Source organism: Arachis hypogaea, chromosome 5 (genome assembly GCF_003086295.3).
Source record: "Arachis hypogaea cultivar Tifrunner chromosome 5, arahy.Tifrunner.gnm2.J5K5, whole genome shotgun sequence".
Lineage (NCBI taxonomy): Eukaryota > Viridiplantae > Streptophyta > Magnoliopsida > Fabales > Fabaceae > Arachis > Arachis hypogaea.
The window spans coordinates 3,726,228-3,749,583 of record NC_092040.1 but is presented as its reverse complement, the minus strand read 5'-3'; the positions used below and the strand labels follow the sequence as shown (position 1 = coordinate 3,749,583).

The 23,356-nt window shown below is 34.0% G+C and overlaps 3 protein-coding genes across 3 annotated transcripts; 1 reads left to right on the top strand and 2 right to left on the bottom strand.

Annotated features, from left to right (window-relative positions):
- The first annotated feature begins 18 nt into the window (after window positions 1-18).
- On the top strand, window positions 19-5,293 carry LOC112800254 (uncharacterized). The gene is made up of 6 exons (XM_025842446.3): window positions 19-469; window positions 1,140-1,357; window positions 1,689-1,771; window positions 1,866-3,584; window positions 3,687-3,855; window positions 4,134-5,293. Exons 2-6 carry the CDS (start codon window positions 1,276-1,278, stop codon window positions 4,838-4,840), a joined length of 2,760 nt encoding a protein of 919 aa, XP_025698231.1. The 5' UTR covers window positions 19-469; window positions 1,140-1,275; the 3' UTR covers window positions 4,841-5,293.
- A 12,026-nt stretch (window positions 5,294-17,319) lies between these two features.
- LOC112799913 (uncharacterized) lies at window positions 17,320-18,423 on the bottom strand. The gene is made up of 2 exons (XM_025841903.1): window positions 18,240-18,423; window positions 17,320-17,894 (listed from the first exon to the last, which is right to left on the bottom strand). Exons 1-2 carry the CDS (start codon window positions 18,421-18,423, stop codon window positions 17,320-17,322), a joined length of 759 nt encoding a protein of 252 aa, XP_025697688.1.
- Window positions 18,424-20,104: 1,681 nt separating this feature from the next.
- Window positions 20,105-22,435, bottom strand: LOC112799912 (uncharacterized). Its single transcript, XM_025841902.1, has 4 exons — window positions 22,068-22,435; window positions 20,918-21,036; window positions 20,558-20,853; window positions 20,105-20,305 (listed from the first exon to the last, which is right to left on the bottom strand). Exons 1-4 carry the CDS (start codon window positions 22,433-22,435, stop codon window positions 20,105-20,107), a joined length of 984 nt encoding a protein of 327 aa, XP_025697687.1.
- Window positions 22,436-23,356: the final 921 nt, after the last annotated feature.

Below are 23,356 nucleotides of genomic sequence, written 5' to 3'. Positions count from 1 at the left end.
CTGCTGACTACAAATTAATCAACAAAAAATTAAAAGAGAATGATCATTATTAGTTTTTAAAAAATAAATAAATTAATAAAAAGAGAAAATAGAAGATTCACTTTTCTTCAGTTCTTTCCAGCAATGAACGTCTTGTACCCTATTCCCATACTCTAACCTCGTAGCCTACCCTTTTTCTCTGTCATCGTCCTTATCATTTAATTATTATTTTTCTTATTTTAATTATTATTATTGTTATTATTTCATTAATTCATTCTCTTCTTCCTCATTAAGTCATTATTATTATACAACATCAACTCCAGTTCAAATTTCCAACTTTTTTGCCCCACCCATTTCCATTTTCCTCAAAGTTCGATGCTTTTCTGCGTTTCAACCACACCCACCTTGTCATTTTCTCACAATGCATGATTGATTCATAGCTGAAGGCTTAGTTCTTGACACGCTGTGTTGTTTGTGTTTTTTCTTACTGGTATGCTATGCTTTTTCTTCTCTCTGTTTCCCTTTCATTCTTCGCATTCAAGTGTTTGGTTTCCAAGAAAAAAAGCATTGAAAATTTGAATCAATGAACCAAATTCAGTTCTTTGTGGGTGGGGAGGGGGGGGGGGGGTGCTTAGACACTGTTCTATGTGTTTTTGGGTCAGCATGATGAAAGTCAAAGTTTTCAGACTTTGCTAAGTTGACCTGTTCATATGAATCTTCAAAATCTTCATCTTATTTACTACTGGACGATAAATAATTCATGTACAGATTTGTATGCTTCATTCTTCTCATTCGAAATTATATTCAATGATTGATTTTTTATGCTAATTTTAGTAGGCCTTATTGGTAGGTTTTCATATTAACATTCTAAATGCAAAAAAAAAAAAAAGCAGTTTTAGATCACAATATCCAAAATTAACATTGGGGATTATGTGCTTTGATGTGAATCAGTTAGTTGGTTGATACTTTTTTTTCACAGAATTCTAAGCCTCTCTTTCTCTCTCTTAGAGAGATATTTTTTGGTAGTGTATTTATTTTGTGACTACAAGACAATTTAGATTGATTTCAATGATCAACTGCATTTATTCAATTTGAGATGTTTCAATGCTACTTTCTATGTTATAGATCGCCTTTTAGCTGATAGAGTTGTGGCATTGCAGGGTATAAAGGCATAGTAATGCTTTTTACTCTATACCATACCCAATAAAAGAGAAGATCATTAAAGTCTTCATGAATTGAGGCATGGAAATGGAGACTGACGACATGAGAGTCCTTTTGTAGACCGTCTATAGACGTATGGGAGGTTTATTACACTTGTTTGAGTTCAATCAGGGGAGGATGGCCAAGAAAGTTCATGCTCATAAAAGGCATCAGGGTGGTAAGTGTTTATATACATATACATATATTCACAGAAAATGGTACTCATGCCATGAAAGGCTTTCTTAGAGTGCTGATAAACTACAAGGAAGCTCAATTGTTCACTATTTTATTATGGTTCGTCTCCGGAAATGAAATGCTACTAGCAGCTAATTTGTCATTTTTAAAATTTTGTTTATCGTATCATTCGTATGTCAACGTGGATAGATTGATTACTTTGTTGCAAATTTGAAGATATCTTGAGTATGCCTTGAAAATCTTATTTTATCTCTTTACTCTTATAGATTGATTTTGGCATGTTGTTGTTTGTTATGATTTGGGGTTCTATGCAGGCCTGGAAGCTCCCCGGAATAGCCTGGATCTGCAATTAGAAACGTCTCAGTACCACTGTCCGGAAGGAGAATTACCAATAGCAGTAAGATTATTTTGCTAAATGTCTAAAAACACCATGTTTCTCTCTTCTCACTCTTGAATTGAGTTGAAAAATGTATTGTGATTTGAATTTTCAGTATGACTATCAAGTAGAAGAAGACTGGTCAGAGAACATTCACTGTGCAAATATGGGTTCGATGAAAAAGCTTATCAATGAGGAGCTATCCAAACGCTCAACCACCAGGCAAAATGCACCAAGCCTCGTGGCAAGGTTGATGGGGATTGATACGATGCCACCAGACACAAAATCTGTTGTTCCATTAGAAAGAACTAGTGAAATTATGGGGACAAAGTTTTCAAAGAGGGAAATGAATGGAAGGGATTCGGTTAGTCGGGGCTATTATAATTTCAATTCTTCTAGTGAAATGGAATTAGATTCATTTTATGGAGGCATAGATGATGATGATGGGTGGAGCCAAAGTTTCGGAAAACCAAGGCCACGGGAACATCCTCAAGAAGAGGAACTCCAGAAATTTAAGAAAGAGTTTGAAGCGTATCAAGCAACACGGTTTCTGGAGTGCTCAAAGGTTGCCGAAATCGATAGTATTCCTAGACGATTACTTCCTCAAGAGAACCTGAACAAGGAAAATTTGACACATGATACAAGTTCACACAGAACAACCATGGAGAAACTTGCAGAACTTGATAGCCACTTGCTCAAATCAGAGCTACCCGACATTGGTGGTCCCGAATATGGTGATGATGTGATGGAGTTAATCCCAGCTATGCAAAAGAAATCCTTTCCTTCAAGGAGCAGAACACTAAGTAGAGATTTTGAGGAGTCCTTGATAATGAAATCTTATCACAAATTTGATAGATCTTCTTCTCCGACTCGGATAGTTGTCTTGAAGCCTGGCCTTGATAGCATTTGCAACCATGAAGACAGTTGGACTGGTTCATCTGGCACTTTACAAGGCAGAAACAGTATAGCAGATTTTCTTGAGGAGGTCAAAGAGCGATTGAAAAGTGAACTACAAGGGAGAACTGTCAAGAAGGGTTCTGTGGTTCGAGGGAGTGGAATTGAGACACGTTACAATGAAAAGCCAGCTGATCCTAAACTAATAGCCCAGCACATAGCAAAACAGGTCAGAGAAAGTGCAACTAGAGACGTCGAAGCAAATTTATTCCGGTCAGAATCAACAAGGTCATATAAGAATGATATGCTGTTCAACGGACCAAGCTCCCCAGAATTTATCAACAGAGACACAAGGAGGTTCTCGTCGGAGAGGCTAAGAAATATTGGGAAAAGCGAAATGCGCATTGACCTTCCTGAGGTGACTTCTAGGAACTTGGCGCCACATGCTTTAGTCAATCACAGAGTTAGGCAAAAGCAAACAGAAGATAAGTGTTCAAATGCCACAAGCCATTGGAAAGTTTCAAAAGGGGAAAATGAAATACAAACAGGATCTTTCAGACATGATCCAGATGACAATGTGTTGTTCCAAAGGGACTTGTCCCCAAGAAACCTTGTAAGGTCCTTGTCTGCTCCTGTATCAGGATCAGGAACATCGTTTGGGAAGCTACTTCTAGAGGATCGCCACGTTTTAACTGGTGCACAAATTCGAAGGAAGCTTGAAGCTGTTGAAACTATTTCTGTTGATGTTAAAAAACAGAAAAAGGATAGATTCAATATCAAAGAGAAAGTCTCCCACTTTAGATATAGCCTTGGTCTAAGAGGGAGGCTTTTCGGAAAAAGGATTCAATCAATGGTAGAATCACATGGCAATGAATATGGTTCCATGGTGAGAGATGTCACCAGTGGACCGACAGTTCTATTGACCTACGGCGAGAGGCATGTAAGTTGTTATAATTTTTTACCATTCTCCGGCATTGCCTTTGAAAATTATATTTCACATTATTTGTTGTCTAACCACTGGATTTTCTGTGGTATTCTTTAGGAGAACTCCACTGAGGTACCTCCTAGTCCTGCATCAGTGTGCAGCAGTGTTCATGAAGAATTTTGGAAGCGAGCTGAATATTTAAGTCCACTATCAACTCCAGACGTTTCTTCGAGGGACGACAACATTGTTCCCCAGGTTTTCAGAGATATCAGCTCTGGTTTGAGTGGTATGATATAATTCTAACTTTAGTACATTGAGTAATGAACTAATGATATCATAGGCTTTAATTTGCCTTAAACTTGGTTATACTATATCAATAAACTACCTTGTTTTTATATTGAACTAGCTTGCAAGATCTGGAATTGACTTTTCATATTAAATTCACTTCGGATTATAATATAATTTTTTTTTCTTTCAATTCTTTGACTCCCTTGGGTCTCAATCCAACTTTCCATTTAGATATCAAATTCTTGCTGATAGATGATTTGGTTGTTGATTTGACAGAGCTAAGGAGACAGCTCAATCAACTCGAGTCCAATGGTTCCGATGACATGACAACAAAACAGGAGCCTCTTGAATCCGAGATAGTTCAACTAGAGGATCCTGCAGAATCTTTCATAAGAGATCTACTAGTTGCCTCTGGTCTGTACTTTGGATCATGGGATAAATCTTTACTAAGAGGAGACTCATTGGCAAAGCCTATCGGTAACTCGGTATTCAAAGAAGTGGAAGCATCCGGCGAGAGATCAATCAACGAGAATTACGAAGATTCTATAAAGGATCGGAATGAGAATATGATAAACAAGAGGGTCTTGCTTGATTTGTTGAACGAGGCACTTTCGGTTGTTCTTGGACCATCTTTGACATTATCAAGATTCAGAAGGAAAGTAAGCAACACTTCCATGATGATGGCACCACCTTGTGGAAAAGAATTGTTGAAATCAGTGTGGGAAATCATCAGTGCTTCTTTGTATCCGCAATGTGATGAAATATATCCTTATTCTCTTGATGATTTGGTTGCTCAACATTTGGGGTCAGTCCCTTGGTCTGGATTAGTATCTGAAGAGATCAATGTATTGGAAAGAGATGTAGAATGTATGATAACCAATGATCTGGTTGAAGAACTCACAAAAGACATGCTCCTTTTTCGGCCTCAATCGAACCAGCAGCAGACGAGTCTTATTACCAGGAATTCGACTAACTCGACCTGACTTGATTGAGGCCCCATGAAAAGAAGCAGAGGTTTCCTAACAAAGAATTTACCAATTTTGAATTCTCGAATTTGAGACTTTTGGTCAAGAGATTGGTGTAAAGGACATATTCTAAGAGAATTTAGTGTGAGGCATCACTTTGACATCACCATCAACACAATAAAGGGCTTTGCAGACAAGCCTTTTCTGCAAATGATAAATCTATGCAATTTGGAAGATAATAAGAGCTTGATGATTGATATAGTTGTGTGAGTGGAATATATTACATGAATATGTGTGTGTATATACAGAGTATATTAGTATTTGACGTGAATGTTTGTGACAGAGGAAGCATTGAGTGGCGGTGATAGTTATTGTACATGAGTGGGAATGTATTATTTAGGCTATTTTTTCTAAGCAAAAAATTGATTGATTTATTTATGTATAGTCTTATATATTTTAAAATTTTCAAAATTGTGGGGTTTGGAATTCAATTGTTAATAATGGAATACGTGGAAGCTAAGGCATATATATTAAGCAGGACAAATTACTTCATTTATGAATTACATAGTGATTTTCATTATAAGTAGTATTTTAGAAATGAGTCTTATTCTCTTTTAAACTAATAATGCGCTTAACCACCTCAGCTTAGAGGTGGTAATAACTAATAAGATAATCTTGAAATAGAATTAAGTTTTGTGCTAATATTTTCTTTCATTAGTTTGGTTTTAATGTAATTTTTTCTTTAACATTCAAATTCTTATTTTTAATCATTGAATTAAATGAACTTCGGTAAATGGTTTTCAACTTTTCATCCAATAATTCTACTTGTATTTTCCACAAAACACACAACTCTCTACGCTGTTCAACACTTCTAGTGATGGATGTGTGTAAAGAGTTTATGAAGTATGAACCGTTTACCAAAGTTCAAGTTGAATTTTGAAGTATAGAAAATTTTCGGTGTTTAGATAAGGGAAAGTATGAGTAAAACATATTTATCGATTTTTTTTTTTAAAACTGTGGGGTTGGAAGTTAATTGACAATTGTCAATGAATATGTGGAAGGAATATATTAAGCAGGACAAATTATTTCATATACGAAATACAGAGTTAAATTTTCATTATAAGTAGTATTCTACTATTCTCTGTTAAACAACTGATAATGAGCTTAATTACCTTCGGAGGAGGTAATTACCTTAACTAGATTAAACGCGAAGAGCTAAATTAATTATATTATATATTATAAATTTAAAATGTTATATATATTATTTAAAAATATATTAAATCATATGTAATTAATATTAAATTTAGAATTTAATTTGTAATAATATTGTATAATACATTTATGTAATTTGGTAATTTATATATGATTTAATAATATTATTATTCAATAAAAAATAAATACAAAAAATATACTATTTTAATATAGATAATAATTATACTTAAAAATTATTTTGTAATTCAATTAAAAAAAATATGAATTAAATTTAATTAATTAAGAAGTTTAAAATTTTATTTAGCAACATATCAAAATTAATTTAAATTTTATAACAGTTGATGATAAATGACAATTTAAAATAAAAAAATAATTTAAAATTTAATAATTATAAAAAATAAAATTATACATAAATTAGACTATAAAAAATAAAAATATTTAATTGAAATTTATTTTCTAAATTTATATAATTATTTTTTATTTTTATGTTTTAAATAGTTACTTTTGTTTTTTTAATCATTTTTAGGTTATATTTAAAATTTTAAATACTATGATACAATGATAAAATTATTAGATAAAATACAAATATGAATATTATTAATGTTTTGATAATTAAAAAGGACATTCAATTTTTTAATTTTATTTTTAATAAATTGTAACAAAATGTATTTTTAATAATATTATGACAACTAAATGATATTTAAAAAAATATAAATTGTTAAAAAAAGAAGGGATATATAAACGTCAAAGACACTATAATTTATGAATACAATTATACAAAGAAATAAAAAAATTAATGAATGCAATTACTCAATCACTTAGTACATATGTTTAGCAATTAAAAAAAAAATTATGATCATCAACTAAATTTTAGTTGCGTAAAAAATTAACAAAAATGAAAAAAGAGAAAGAAAAAGAAGTATGAAATTATGTTAAAGGAAAAAAAATGTGTAAAATAAATGCTGATTTATATAATAAATATTATTAATATTTTTATAATTAAAAATAATATTCAATGTTTTTATTTTATTTTAACAATATATATTTTCAATAATATTATTATAACTAAATAATATTAAAATAAAATATAAATAGTTAAAAGAAAAAAAATGATATACAGATGACAAATATATTATATAACTCATGAATACAATTACACAAAGAGTGTGTGTGGTTCAAGTATTACTTTGTTACAAAGATTCTATTCTCATGGAAATCACATATACCCAAGGGGAAGATGGAAATTGAAATGATAGTATTTTGATTCCGTAGAATCAAACTTACTTAAAAATAGTTTTTCAAACTTTGAACCAAACATGGATATATAATATTTTCATATTAAAATTTTTAAGAATTATTTATAATTCCCCCAACCACACACACACCGAAAGAGATAGAACCACACACACCGAAAGAGATAGAAATAGTACAGTGTTCCTTCTTCTTCTTACAGTCAATTGCTTCAGTGTTTCGTCCAATCGATGTTGGAATAAATTCCATTGGGTCGATTGGATTTTTGCATATTTTGCTGTAACTACTAGTAAGTCATGAACTAGTTTCCTCACTATTATTAGATTTAGCCCACCCAAGAGCTATAAGGTAGCGTTTGGTAATAACTAATGAGAATTGAGACCGAGGCTGTGAGGCTGGGAAACTGGCGGTCAGAAATGGTGGTAGTGAGGATGATGATCTGATCCTTTATTTGATTATCGCAACAAGACAACAACCAATTTCATCTCTCAATCCCAAACCTTTTTGACTTGTGAATCATAACAAATATATTAGTTTTTGTAAATAGACGTTTAATCTCTCAACTTTTTTTTTTCTTTTACTTTGATTAAAAACATATTTGAACGAAATCCAAATATGAGTTAGTTGAAGGTGGAAACCGATATTAAAAAGTATAAATAACCCAGTGAAGAGAAGCGCAAGCCTTGTTTGTGAATGGAATGTGGAACGTTATGCCTAACAGCATGCTGTGCGGACTGAAATCCACCAACACCGTTGCGTGAAGGTGGCGACATGGCAGTTTTACCGACAACTGCCACCGTGGCATTTGTTGTTGATCAAGTGGTGGCGGGAGGCACCACATGTTGGCCTCATCAGCTGAATCCATGCTACTTATTCTGTCAATGGAGTAGTCGTGAATAACAATCAATGCAAGCAAGATCAGAGCTAAAACCACGATCTTGGTTTGGGCCATGAGAGAAAGTGATATGGTGTTTGATCATAAGCAAGGGCCGTTTTATAGAGAGAGAAATGAAGGAAAAAGTTGATAATGCACTTGCAAATTTGCACTACTTTCGGGTGTAAAAAATGCGTCGTTCCAAACAATAATAATAAAAAATTATTTTTTAAAAATAAAAATAAAAAGTAAAAATAAAAATAAATAAAAAATAATTTTAGTGTTATTTTTATAAATTATTAAAAATAATAATAATAAAAGAATTAAAAATTATAAAAAAATCATTTTAATAAAAATAATCATAAAAATAATTATAAAAAATTATTTTTTAAAAATAAAATAATAATTATAAATATAATTAAAAAATTATTTTAGTGTCATTTTTTGAAAATAATTATAAAAAATGATTTTGATAAAAATAATCATAAAAAATTCTAAAAAAGAGAATTATTTTAATATTAGATTTAGTTTTTTTTGTTATGTATTAATATTTTATTTATAAGTCAAATTTATGCCACTTTTAATCACCAAAAAGCTTCCTTAGTAATATATAAGGTTATCGCTTTTGGCTCGGGTGTTGGCTTTTTTGTTTGTTTTAGCTTTTGTTCTATTGTTTATAAATATCAAGGTTCAAGGTTCAAGCTCATTTCTGAAATGATTATCATGCATGATATAGTGAATTTCAATACGACATTCCTGAAATAGATAGTTAACCTAATTTAGGTTGACTTCAAATTCCAACCATATATTGCATTATTGCTCAAGCAAACCGCTCGGTTGCAGCTTTAAACTCATTCAAATATATATATATATATATATTAGGAAAAAGAAACTGCTTTTTTTTTACTCTTTCAAATATTAATTAAAGGAGTCATTTATATAAAGACGCTCAAAATATTTTTTTTAATAATTAAAATTTAACTTATATAAAGAATAAAACTATGTTATTTTTTATCAAAATTAGAAATATATATAAAAAATCAATCAAGTTTTGTGTTGAAAAAGTAGCCATATAATACATTTCATATATGCACGACGTACTTACGTAGGATGAGTGAGACAGGAATGATTTTGTTATATGAATTTGATCTCAGCCGCAAAATTCTTCCAACATCCAAGTTAATTGAAGAAGATTTTGTTCCAATTTTAATGAGGAGATGACACGTGTTATATTTTAGTTGAACAATTAGTATTAGAAACAAAGTTGGCGCATATATATGTGTTAAAGTATACAAGCTAGGAGTTACGATGATAACATTTTTAATTAGGCATTGTGGGGGTTTGTGTTGCACTAATTTTTTAATTTATTCCATTATCTCATCTTATATTATTTAAACGGGGCATGCAGTCATGGACTTTTAAGTTGGTGGAAGCAGTTATTTTGATTTATTTATTTTGCACTTTACGTACATTGCCAATGTTAGAAAAGCAATTAGGAAGCTCTTGTCCTCTATAAAATGGAGTCTTTCAAAATGCGATGGGAATTTATCCAACCAACTGGATTGCATGCTTCTTGAGACCACCTTTTCTTAGTATAGATTACTACATTTGGCTTCTCACCTGAAGCTGTACCTCATGTAGTAGTGACCATGCTCAAAATTAAAGTAAAAGCATTTTCAAAGGTACATATATATCCTTTAATTTCTCGGTGTATGTTTGCTAGTTGGTTCATGATATTATTGTACCCATCAACAGTAACTAAAAAGGATGATCAAATATATAGGACTGTATCCTTTCGCTTTGGCTTCTTTCTCAAATGAAAAGCACCTCTTCTCCCACCTGAAAATGTAAGAAAATATAAAACCAAATTATTGGTTTAATATTAAAATTTTAATTTTCAATAAAATTATTTTAATTTGATAAAATACATATTTTTTTATAAGTAGAAAATAATTTATATATTTGATCTAATATTTTGTTAGAACATTTAGAAAATTATTGAAAGAGTAAATAAAAAAGAAATAGATTTCTAGAATTTTTTTTCAATCTTTTGTTTAACAACTCGTTGAGAAAAATAATTAAAAAAAACTCATTTAGCATAAAATTATCAGATTTAAAAAATAAAAAATTTTATATTTTTAAATAGACATACAAAAACTGTATGAAAATTTAATATTTTTTTAGTACACCTCCTTATATTTGTTCTTAATATCATTTTTAGAATATTAATTTTTTATTAAATAAGTTAAACTTTTTAGATGGACAAAATTAGGGTGGCAATAGGTAAGAAAAGGTAAGGTTTGAATTTTATTCTAATCCTATCCGCGAATTAAAAATTTTCTTAAAACTCTATCCTACTCTATCTGCGGGTTGAGAATCCCTCAACCCTAACTTTACTCGCAGTGTAAAATTCTACACCCTACTTTACTCGACCTACCCCAAAAAAAGTAAAATTTTTTAAGTAAATATAAAATTTAACCATTCCAAACTTTCATATACACGTTAATAAAATAGAAAATAAAAAATTAAATTTAAATTAAAATTTAAAAAATAAAATCTTAAAAAAAATTAATATAAAATTATAAATAATATAATCATTAATTAGTTTAATGATTATTTTAAATTTTTATAAGAAGAAGATTATAAATTCAACATTCACTTTTTTTTATTATATACATAATTTTTACATATATATTATATAATATATTAGAGATCAGATACAAGTAGAATAGAATAAAATATACTCTAAATTCATCCTATCTTACTCTATCCCTAGACAAACTCACACTATATCCTATTAATCGAGGAAATAACCCTACTCAAATAGTTTAATCCAAATTTAGCATCCGCAGATAGGCGCAGATAGCGCATATACTGCGAGCCCTAGCCAAAATACTTGAAAATGTAACGAAACTTTACGAACTTCTATGGCGGGACCCAGAGTATCCAAGTTTAGTGCACTCGAGAATCTAACTTTACTGAAGTGGGAGAGGATCTCAACATGACTTTCCGATTTATATTATATTTATAAAAAAAAAAACAATTAGCTAACTTTTGTTGCCTATATATAAAACGATCGGAGTTATACATTTCTATTTTGTAACCAACGAACTCAATTATACGCTTCTTACTCCAATTGTTATGCTTGCGTACTAAATACTTCTCCCAAATACCACTTTCATTTTATTATTATTGAAATTGTTTTGTCTATTTTTTTAAATTAATGGTAATTTAATATCTAGTAATTTAAGAGTAAAACTTATTTTTCTTTGTATGTACTAATTTTTTAAGAGTATTTCAAAGTATCTTCGATTAGATTAAAAAAAAAAAATTAAAATTTATAAATTAAGAAAAGAAATAAAAAGTAAAATTTTCGAAAAAAAATATACTGAAAATGAAAAAATTTGCGTTGAAATTGAAAAAAAGTAGTAAAATGCCTTCGACTGGGTCAAAGGGCTTTGACATGAAAATTTAAAGTGCAGAAATGTAAATTAGACAATGAAGATGAAGAATACTTGGAAGATAAATTTACTTGAAAAGATAAAGTTTACTGAAAGATAAATTGAAAGAATAAAAACATGGAATGAACCCTACAGAAAAGTTACTCGATCGCATACTCAGAAATTCCCTGAGATGTGAGTGTGCTTGAGTGTTTTTCTGAGTTAAAGTTCCAACACTTATTCCCTAAGACTTCCTAGTATTTATAATCCAATTTAGGTAACTGACAATTAATTACAATTAATTACAAGATTACAGCCTTAAATGCATTCTCTTTGGTAACCGTTCCCGCTTAAACGTTTCCCATGATTTCATCGCGTGATGGAAGCCTCTAACTTCTCCACTACCATAATTACTCGAATCACTTATTTGAATAACTTATTTCGATCACCTGATTCGAGTACCTTGTTCGATTCAACTTGCTTGATTCATCGAAAGGCTTTGGAATAGAAAAACTGCTTATGTCTTCGACCGCTTTACTACTTCGAACCATTTATCTTTATCGAAAATATTTTTCGATCAACAAATTGCCCCATTGGATTAATGTGTTTGCCTTCGATAACATCATTTGGAAGATAAAACACTTAATCCAAATTCAAACTTCAATTTTTAAATCAGTAATAACTATCATTTAACTTCCCATTAATACTGACCCACTCAACACATTTTCCGAGACTCACGCTTCCTCTTTCTTCCACTTCATCTTCTTTGCGAAGTTACCTTTATTCGCATTCCTTCTATAGTAACGGCTACAATAACACTTTAAATTCACCAATCTCATCCTTGTTCAAATTTTTTCCTGAACTCATTGTTCTCTGCATCCTTCTTACATCAAACCTCCTTACAAAATCTTCAATCTTTTGTTCCTTTTATCTCTATTCAACAATGGCCGGTTCCTCTTCGCATGCTGCTTCCCAAGACAAGGGTAAAGGCCCTGTAATAGCACCACCAACTCCAACAGCCCTTCGTTTTCTAAATCAAGTCAATGATAAAGTCATTGACGATCCTCAACTGCAAATTAATGATACCAGAATTTTAATTCCCTTCATAGTAGGTGCAGACACTCATTGTTTTCTCGGACCGATTGAATCCCTAGAGAGGACAAACAAAAAAACTTATTTTCTTCCCTAGTACTGAAGGGGAAGATCTATTGATTAACCAGGCTTTCAACATCTCCCAGTTCATCAATCAAAAATCCTTCAGGAATAATCCAAAGATTAATCCTCGAGGATTCGATTTCACAGCCTGGTACCAATGCCTTGAACCCACAAAGAATGCTGATTGGGGAGCTATAGGAATACAGAAACTGCTAAGGCTCTCCCATTTCTCACTTGCAATGCTCCCTTGGATGATTGGGACTGTGACTTGCTTCTGGAACAGAACAACCAACAACTTCTACCTTCTTTGTGGAATGATCAGAATGTCCCTTTTAGACGTAGCTGCTATCACAGAACTGCCAATAAATTCTCCAGACTGTATTCCTAACATGCAGTCTGAGCGCCAATACAATATTGCTACAATGTTGCCTTAACCAATTCTTACAATGATTTTATTGCTAATAACATGGGTGAAGAAAGCACTGACATTACAGATGATGAACATGTAGCCTTTTTGTTCTATTGGCTGAACGTAATCCTTTTCTGTTCCCGAAGCGTCCAGATGTTAAAGCTCTTCCTTCTCTTGGCTGCTCTACTTCATGAAAAGAAAGTTCTTAACTTGGCCAAGCTTCTTCTAGGGCATGTTTTTGAAGAGTTTGGTCACTTCATTCATTGTCTTCGAGACAACAGCATAATCAGTACAGGTGACCCTCTTTGGCTTCTCCAACTATGGCTCAATGCCATTTTCAAAAAATTTATGACGAAGCCTGGAAGTGGTAGCACTGATAAAAAGTACATCGAAGGTTTTCAATTAGTTGATTACAAACCTAACTTCCCAAATACACAATCGGATGAGGACCGATTCTGGACTATTTTTTCTCTCTTCCATTCCTGTAAAGATTTTGACAATGAAGATTTCGATTTCGCCCCTTTTTTGCATCGAAACCGTGGTCCTGCGTGGCTTGATCGCTTGCTCTTCCCACATGATACAGAGAAAAGTGAACTGGCTAATCGAAGTTGGACAAATATGCTAGCTTTTCAAGTAATTCCTATAGTGTTACCCAGCACAAAAAGGAAAAGCTCAAGGTGACCTTATACGCTCCTCATTTTACAGCCAGACAATTGGAATTTTGACAGGCCATTCCAATCCCTTTTCCTCGAAACAACAAGCCATTTTGCCATGTTACTCTACCTTCCCAACGGGACCTCGATTTTCTCCTCGCAACAAATCAAGAACACAAGGACCATTTTAATTTCCTTGTTTACGATCGCAGTTCATATATTACTAAGTCTTGTCGCGAATGGTGGACTGCCTACTATTTCAGATACAATCGAACTTTAGAGGCAATCCAACAATCTGCCATTCGAACAGACCCTACTGCCGAAGGTTCTCCCAAGAGATCACAAAAAAGAAAGGCTGATATCACGATCTCTTCTCGACAACTACAACACAAAAGTCGAAGGACTCCTACCAGAACTTCCAGAAAGGTAACCACTATTCACTTACTATTTTGCGCATAACCATATTGACGAACAAAATTTTGCATGGTCTAGAATTTCATAAATAAAATCCCGTTGAAAGTATAGTTTCTAAACCAATAAAATCCTTTCGTACAAAAACTTGTTTATCACAAGTAACAAACCCCTAATAAAATTGATAATCGAAGTATTTAAACCTCGGGTCGTCTCTCAAGGAATTGCAGGGAGGTGCTCTTGTTATTGGTTATGTAAAGGTATATTTTTGGGGTTTTTAAGATAAGAAGCAACAATAATAAAATGGCAAAAGTAATAAACTAATAACTAGAAAAGCTCATTGGCAAGGTATGAGAACTGGATGTCCTATCTTAGTTATCCTTATCACTTGCGATGAGAATTGGATTTTGCCCCCACTTTGTTAACCTCTAACTATGAAGGTAAGTTAAGTGGATAAATTAATTTGATTCCTCAAGTCCTAGTCCTTCCTTAGGAAAGTCCAGAGTTATTGGATTTCAAATTAATTGGCAAAGAATTTCAATCAACAAGGAGTTTGATAACTCAAGTGTCTCCAATTACTCAACCAAGCCAAGAACATATAATCCTACTCTAACAACCTTCTAAGCATTTTGTCAAGTACTTGGAGGGCATAACATAAAAACATAGAAAAGCAATAGGAGATAATAAAATCCAAACAATCAATTGCATTAATATGGAAATTTGAATCTATCATCAAAAGTTTACAAACTAAAGTAATAACAATGAGTAATCAATAAGAGTAGAAGAGAAATCCTAAATCCTAAAACCTAAGAGAGAGGAGAGAGCCTCTCTCTCTAGAATCTACATCTAAAACCTAAATTATGAATTATGAGATGATTGATGAATAATGATTGAATGAATGATTTTTTTATTCTGCTCCACTCCCAGCCTCTAATATGTGTTTTTTTGGCTGAGAACTGGGTCAAAAATAGCCTAGAAATTGCTGGGGGCAATTTTTGATACGTACAGGTCGCGGCTCATTCACACGTATGCGCCAGGCGCGCCGATGGACTTTTCGCCAATGTGCGCGTGCGCGTACTTTGCACGTGCGCATCCTTAAACGCCCGGTCAACTATGACAAATTATATACTTTTGCGAAGCCCCAGATGTTAGCTTTCCAATGCAACTGGAACCGCCTCATTTGGACCTCCGTAGGTCAAGTTATGATCGATTGAGTGCAAAGAGGTCAGGGTTGACAACTTTACAGTTCCTTCGGCTTCTTGTATTCCTTCCGCTTTTACATGCTTCCTTTCCATCCTGTAAGTCATTCCTGCCATGTAATCTCTGAAAACACTTAAGACACATATCACAGTATCGAATGGTAATAAAAGAGGACTAAACATAGCAAAATTAAGACCAAAGAAGCATATTTCCAATCATAGTACAAAATCAGGAAGGAAAATGTGAAACATGCAAATTCAATGAATAAGTGTGAGACTAGTGGATAAAATCCACTCAATTAAGCACAAGATGTACCACGAAATAGTGGTGCATCACATATACTTCGAACTAACACATTTTGCAAATCATATATATATATATATATATATATATATATATATATATATTAACTCCTAATTTCCTTATCAGTTATAGTTGCAACCGTCAAGTGAGAGTTCTGATGGGAGTGAACAGAACATTCGAAACATTCTTGCTGCTTCTCCTCAATCAGAAGACACAGCTGATTCGGATCCTGACTCTCAAATTCAAAGATCAAGAGTTAATCTGGTAACACAACCATCTCTATATGTGTTTCATTTAAATTGAAATAAATTTTAACTTATAATTGTGTACCTTTTATATTCAGCCTACTACTGCTGCACATTCAATTACACCTCCTGTGGCACCTGATCAACCACCTCAACAACACATCTTGATTCAGGATATTCCACATCTCATGGCTCAATTCAAGTCATAGGGTCTACTCAACCACTTCATAATGTTTTTCCACCTTCCCATGTAACACAAGTGGTTGATATGACAATGGATCCGTCGCAGCACTCTCTAACAGACACTCAGATACTCGAGTCGAGCTCACCAAACAACCAGGTTGCAATCTCTGTTGAGAACCAAGTAGCTCCAGACTCCAATTCTATCTCTCGAGTTGCTGAAACAACAAATTCAGACTCATCTCGATCCAAAGCCCTATAAACTCAGGGGTTTTCTAGCCCTCCGCAACAAGCTGGATTTCAAACTCTCACTGGATTAGGATCTGGAAATTTAGGAGCTTCTACCACCTACTAGTGCTACATTGGCTAACTTGATTTCCGTTTTAAATCGAGTTATTCAAGAAGACGAAGTGCCTGTTCCTGCTCCAACACTTCCTAAACCTACTTCATCTAGTCCTTTATTCGAGTTGGATGTTGACACTCAAGAGCAACTCCGGTTGCTTCTCAAACTCTTGGATCACCCACCTGCTGCATGGATCAAGGATACCCTCCTCAATTAACTTTTATCTGATTTCTTGAATTCTACCTTTGAATTTCCAACTTCTACCCCGTATTCTGCCATAGTCCAACAAATCAAAGAGCTTGCCAATAATAGTATAGCCTCTCAATATCAACTTCAAGAAATTGAAAATGAAGAAGCTAAAATCAAAACTGAAATAAATAGTTGTGCTTCTGCTCTTCAACCAAAAAAAGCTTCTCGTGAAGAATTTGACCTGAGGATCACCCATGCCATTTCTGTTCAAGTTTTCTATGACAAGGAAGAAATGAGGCTTGAAGCAGAACTAGCCCAAACTAATGAAAAACTTGCCAAAGTAAGTAAAAGGCAGGCAGCAATAGGCATTCCTCTGACTACTGCCCAGCAAGAACAACATCAGATCATTCAAGAAATTATTTCTATTGAGACCAAGCAAGAGAAACACGAGAAACAATTTGAACAAGTCCAGTTTGATAAGTTCAAGCAAATTGAAGCACTTTCCACTTTGGACAATAAAAGGGCAAAGCTACGTTCAGACTTGGCAAAATTCCTGGCACCTTGATTTTCTTTCTTTCAGACTTTATTTCTGTAATGGTTTTTATTTCCCTGGACTTATGCATATTTTAATTTTAATTTAGACAATAGTAATATTGCTTCAAGTATTTTCCATTGATCGAGTTAATTATTTTTTCTGACTCAATATCCTTAATCTCATAAGCATTTCCAGAATATGTCCCTATCACTTGAAAAGGGCCTTCCCAAGCGTGGGACCATTTGCCAAAAAATTTCAATTTCTTTTCCATTGGCAAAATAACTTTCAAAACCAACTTGCCTATACCAAAAGATTTTTCCTTGATTCGACGATTATAACTTCGAACAATACTTTCTTTTTGTCGAATTATATTTTCAAGTGGCAATATTCGCTCTGAATCTAATTTATTTAGCTCATCAAACATCGCATTCCAATAATCATCAACTGGCAAACCACTTTGCTTTGACACCCTCAAAGTATTTAAATTTATTTCTAATGGCAATACCGCATCATGGCCATAAACTAATTTATAGGGTGAAGTACCCGTTGAAACTCTTGGCGAATTTCTATAAGCCCATAATACCTGGCTTAACCTCTTATTTGCTGCCTCTACTTGCCCATTAGCCTGCGCATAATAAGGAGTTGAAGTAACCATATTGATTCTCCTCGAGGCTGCAAAATTTTTTATTCGCTGACCAGTAAACATAGTTCCTTGATCAGTACTTAATGTTTGAGGAATCCCAAATCGATGGATAATATGTTCCTCAATAAAGTCTATTATTTCACCTTGACCAACTTCTATTAGGGGAACTACTTCAACCCATTTTGTGAAATAATCAATCGCTACTAAGATAAACTTGTGTTGTTTTGACGAAGGAGGATGAATCAACCCAATCAAATCTAAAGCCCAACCTCTAAACGGCCATGGTTTTATTATCGAATGCAACTCAGACGCTGAAATCTGCTGTATCGAACCATGTTTCTGACATTCTTGTCATGCCTTCGCATAATCAATACAATCTTTTATCATAGATGGCCAATACACATGATTGCGATATAACACCCATTTCATCTTCTTTCCTGCCTGATGGGGACCACATATCCCATTGTGGACTTCTCCCAAAGCAATACTCTGACCATCTAAGCTTAAGTATCTTGATAAACTCCCATCGATCCCTTTCTTATACAACTCATCAGCCATCAAGACAAAATTTATTGCTTGCAACTTTATCTTTCTATCGACTCGAATACTGGGATATTTTAAGTACTAAGCAATAGGCTTTCTCCAATCAGTACTTTCCCATTCATTTACACACAAAACTTCTCTTTCATTTGCAGGCACTAATATTTGATGAGCACCAGCCAATTTCTTGAGAGTTTCTGGACCAATCCTATATCTCGAAGCGATTTGGACTAATTCATTAGCAATTTCATTGTGAACTCTGGGAATGTGAACCAAAGAAACTTTTTGAAAAGCAGTTAACAACTCTCAAGCAGTTATTAAGTATTTTTGTAACGTCTCATTATTACACTTAAACTCCTTTGATAACTGCTTTAATACCAATTGAGAATCCCCTAATATTTGAACTTCCAAAGCTCCTTTACCAATTAATATTTCGAGACCCAAAATCAAAGCTTCGTACTCTGCCACATTATTCGAACAAGGGTATTTTCATTCGAACAAAAATTCTGATGGAATACCCTCTGGCGAAATAATAAGAATTCCAACCCCTGCGTTTATGCTTCGGTCCATCAAAATATAACTTCCAATAATCGACTTCTATATTGATTAAATTTGCTCCCTGGTCATTTAGATCTTTCAAATTATCCACAAGAAAATCTGCAATGACCTGTCCTTTTACAGCCTTGGCTGGGGCATATTGCAAATCAAACTCTGTCAATGCTAACATTCATTTCCCTAAACGCCCTCGTAGCATTGGAAAACTTAACATATATTTAACGAGATTAGTTTGCGCTACAACTTTTACCGATTTAGCCACCATATAACACTTTAATTTCATACAAGCATGATACAGAGACAAACACAATTTCTCAATCGGGGAATACCTTGTTTTGATATCAGTTAAAACTCAACTAAGGTAGTAAACCACCCGCTCATTCCCGTTTTCATCATCTTGGGCTAACATACACCCAATGGTGTTCTCAGATGTTGCAGTGTATAATTTTAAGGGCTCATGTGGACGAACATTCGCCATAATCAGAACTTTAGATAAATAAGCCTTAATCGAATTGAACGCTAACTGATGCTCCTTTATCCATTCACACTGTGAGTCATTCTTTAGCTTTACTAAAGGGGCAAACACTCGAGTTCGATCAGAAAGATTCGAAATAAACCTTCGAAGATAATTCACTTTGCCCAAAAAAGACTGCACTTCTTTTTTCGATTTTGGTGCAGATAACGCCAATATGGCATCCGCTTTATTCTTATCAATTGCAATTCCTTTTTTATGAACAACGAAACCTAAAAAGTTTTCAGCCGATACACCAAAAGCACATTTTAAAGGATTCATTTTTAATCCCTTCTTCCTCATGGTAACAAATGCTTTTCTCAAGTGGTCGATGTGTTGACTCACTGAAATCGATTTGACCATGACATCATCAATATAAACCTCCATAAATTTTCCGATAAACTCATGGAAAATAGCATTCATTGCTCGCTGATATGTTGAACCATCATTTTTCAAACCAAAAGACATAACCATCCACTCATAAGTGCTTAACGCCCCAGGACAACGGAAAGCAGTTTTGGACAGGTCATCCTCTGCAATGAAGATTTGGTTATATCCTGAATAACGGTCCATAAAACTAAGGATTTTATTTCCTGCTATAGAATCAATTAACATATCTGCAATTGGCATAAACTATTCATCCTTTGGAGTAGCATTATTCAAATCTCGAAAATCAATGCACACTCTTAACTTCCCATTTTTCTTCATCACTGGGACAATATTCGAAACCCACTCAACATAGCGTGCAGTTCGAATAAACTTTGCCTTAACCAGGCGTTCTATTTCTTCTTTAATTTTTTCATTGATTTCTGGAGCAAACCGTCTTGGAGTTTGCTTCATAGGTCTAACATTCAGTTTTAATGCTAATCGATGTTCTACCAGTGAACGACCGAGACCAAGCATCTCATGATAATCTCATGCAAAATAATCCTTAAACTCATGTAAAGGATTTAAGAGTTCAGTTCAAAAAGAATCAACAAGATCTTTACATATATATGTAATTCGAACATAATCAAGAGTTCCTAGATTAACTTCCTCTAAAGGATCTTGAGATTTAAACCCTTTATAATGATTATCATCTTTTACCAAATATTTCTCAAAACCTAACGGTTCTAGATCATAGATGCAATCAAAAGTGAAATCAATAGTATCATTAGAAATAGAAAGAACTGAATCATTTAATTCATTATCATTACTTCGATTTTCTACACAATGAGCCTCTGCTATCAAATCGGCAGTCCGGCTTGCATCATTACTTTCATTATAAGAAGCAGTAAAATTATAACTAAATTCGACTGAAGACGTCGAATCGATATTATCATACTTAGAAAGAGTACTAACCCGATGTGATTCAACTTCATCAGAAGAACCATCTTTATTTTCTACAAAATGAAAATTACTTAAATAATTATGTAATGTTATCAGGTAATCGAAAACTTCCTCAACCTGGTCCATAGGGCAACCTCTGAGAGATCTTCAAGTCGGACAATCCCAACCAGTTGGAGCAAACCCCAAATCTAGGTAACACAACTTTATTGAGAGGCCTTCCGAAGACAGGTAGCAACCTTGACAGTTATAAGAATTCAGTGTCCGGTCAATGATAAACCCCATTTTTAGGGTTTATCTTGTGCTTAATTTAAGGGATTTTATCATCTTTTTCTCACATTTATTCAATGAAATGGCATGGTTTCATGATTGTCTCCTAATTTGTGATTAAGTTTGAAAACATGCTTTTTAGACCTTTAATTAGCTAAATTTAATTTAGCTAAATTTAATTCACCTTTGATTCCACTAGATGCCTTGATGTGTTTGATGTACCTTTATTACATTCTATGTGTTTGATGAATTGTCTCTTTTAGTTATGAGTTAGGTTTTTCTTCTCTTGGCTTGTGTTGAGTAATTCGTGACTCTTGAATTATCAAACTCTCTTTTGTTGATTGATAATTAGAAGTTGCTAATTAACTTGAATGCCATTAAAGCTAGTCTTTTATTGTGATTTGACTAGGACTTGTGGACTCAAGTTGATTATATCCACTTGACTTTCCTTCATAATTAGAGGTTAACTAAGTGGAGCAATGGACAATTCTCATCACAACTGATGATGATAATAAGGATAGGACTTCCAATTCTCATTCCTTGCCAAGAGCTTTCTTAGTTGTTTGTTTATTTCCTTTGCCATTTACATTTCTTGTTTCTTATCTTCAAAACCCCAAAACATACTTCCTAACCAGTAACAAGAACACGACCCTGCAATTTCTTGAGAGACGACCCGAGGTTTAAATACTTCAGTTTATTTTTATAGGGGTTTACACTTGTGACAACCAAATTTTTTATTGAGGAGTTGTTTGTTAGTTTAGAACTATATTTTCAACGAGATTTCATTTGTGAAATTTTTTACCGGCACACAATTTCCGTTCATCAGTCAACCTTTAGAGGTTTCAATTTAGGATTGTATCCCCTGAAATCAACGTGCAGTTGTTCGACATAAAGATTCGAATCTGCCCTGATGACTTCGGGTTTGCCATCCTTTGACCAAAGAAATATGCTTTGATGCACAGTAGAAGGTACATCCCCTACACCATGGATCCAGTCTCACCCCAACAAAGCGTTATAACTTGCCTTCGATGGAACTACCACGAACACAGTGTTTCGCTCAGATGAACCAACCTTCACAGTCAAAGTGACCCACCCTTTTGCTGGAGTCGAGGTTCCACTAAAATCCGTCACAGCAATATTTATGGGGACTAAATCATCAAGATGCTTTCCCACTTTCATCAGCATCCTTTCAGGCAAAAGACTAATTGCCGCCCCACCATCAATCAAGACCTTGTTTACTTTGATCCCGCTCAAGGTATTGGTTATGTGAAGTGGGCGGAGATGAGACATATGTCTTTCAGTAGGCCAAAGAAAATACCCTGGCTCATCCTCACTTCGAATGAAAGAAAAAGCTTCCTCATCCTCCATGTCATAATCTTCCTCTGGGTCACCTTCTTACTCACCCAGATACTCTGTAGGAATAATCGAAATCGTTCTGATCATGTCATCATCCCCTTCGTCAAAATACTCTTCATCAACGTCAACCTCTTTGTTTTTGTCGACCCCTGAGGATTGGGCTATTGTCTTGCCTTTTTCTATCTTTGCAGGCAATGGAATCCCCTTTGGATAAGTCTCTCCATCAGAAGGAAAGACGATTCGAGAATATACAGTAGGCGTTGCCCCCTTACTCACTTCTTTGCTTACTTTTGACTGAGGTTTCTTACTCTGATTAAAATTTATCATTCCCCCTCTGCCTCTAGGATACCCTCTAGCATGACCACGATAATAAGGGTATTGGTTTCAAGGAGATCCCCGATGTCCCCATTGTGGATTGCGTCGATACAAATGGTCCCGTCTCTGGAACTCCTGACAGTTCCGAATCCACTGAACACCTATTGCGTGGAATCCGCTTAATGGTGCAGTCATACTTGGCTGAGGGGTCTTCGAACTCTGACCTTCTACGCGCTGTATCGGTTGCCTTTGGCGTGCCTGCTCCTCTTTATGAGCCAATTCTCTCTTCATTCATTCTTTCTCAAAGATTGCTGCTGCTTCAGCATCAAAGACAGCATTACACCTAGGACACAGAGATACGTCTCGTTCTTTGATCTTTTGCTGAACTAGAAAATCCAGCAAACCGACCCATGTTCTGGGATACACGGATCTCACTTGTGACTCAAAATCATCCAGAGTCACATCAAAGTCATATGACATGCCCACCATATTTATTTCCAGGCATGGCTTAACAAAATTGGCATCTAGATCAAAGGGATCAACATCAACCTTCATCTCCTTCTTGCCATCATCGAATTTTAACCGTCCTTCCATTATTGCTTGAATTAAATCCCTAAA

What these genes read in the sequence shown, in the direction of transcription:
- LOC112800254 (XM_025842446.3), top strand. Translation starts at nt 1,276, where the DNA reads ATGGGAGGTTTATTACACTTGTTTGAGTTCAATCAGGGGAGGATGGCC. An exon ending in TCATAAAAGGCATCAGGGTG is followed by an intron (nt 1,358 to 1,688) that starts GTAAGTGTTTAT and finishes GGTTCTATGCAG; the next exon opens with GCCTGGAAGCTCCCCGGAAT. An exon ending in TATCAGCTCTGGTTTGAGTG is followed by an intron (nt 3,856 to 4,133) that starts GTATGATATAAT and finishes TTGATTTGACAG; the next exon opens with AGCTAAGGAGACAGCTCAAT.
- LOC112799913 (XM_025841903.1), bottom strand. Translation starts at nt 18,423, where the DNA reads ATGGCTGATGAGTTGTATAAGAAAGGGATCGATGGGAGTTTATCAAGA. An exon ending in GCCATCTATGATAAAAGATT is followed by an intron (nt 17,895 to 18,239) that starts GTATTGATTATG and finishes AAAATTTTGCAG; the next exon opens with CCTCGAGGAGAATCAATATG.
- LOC112799912 (XM_025841902.1), bottom strand. Translation starts at nt 22,435, where the DNA reads ATGGAGGATGAGGAAGCTTTTTCTTTCATTCGAAGTGAGGATGAGCCA. An exon ending in GAGGTTGCCCTATGGACCAG is followed by an intron (nt 20,854 to 20,917) that starts GTTGAGGAAGTT and finishes TTCATTTTGTAG; the next exon opens with AAAATAAAGATGGTTCTTCT. An exon ending in TAGGTTTTGAGAAATATTTG is followed by an intron (nt 20,306 to 20,557) that starts GTAAAAGATGAT and finishes AGACCTATGAAG; the next exon opens with CAAACTCCAAGACGGTTTGC.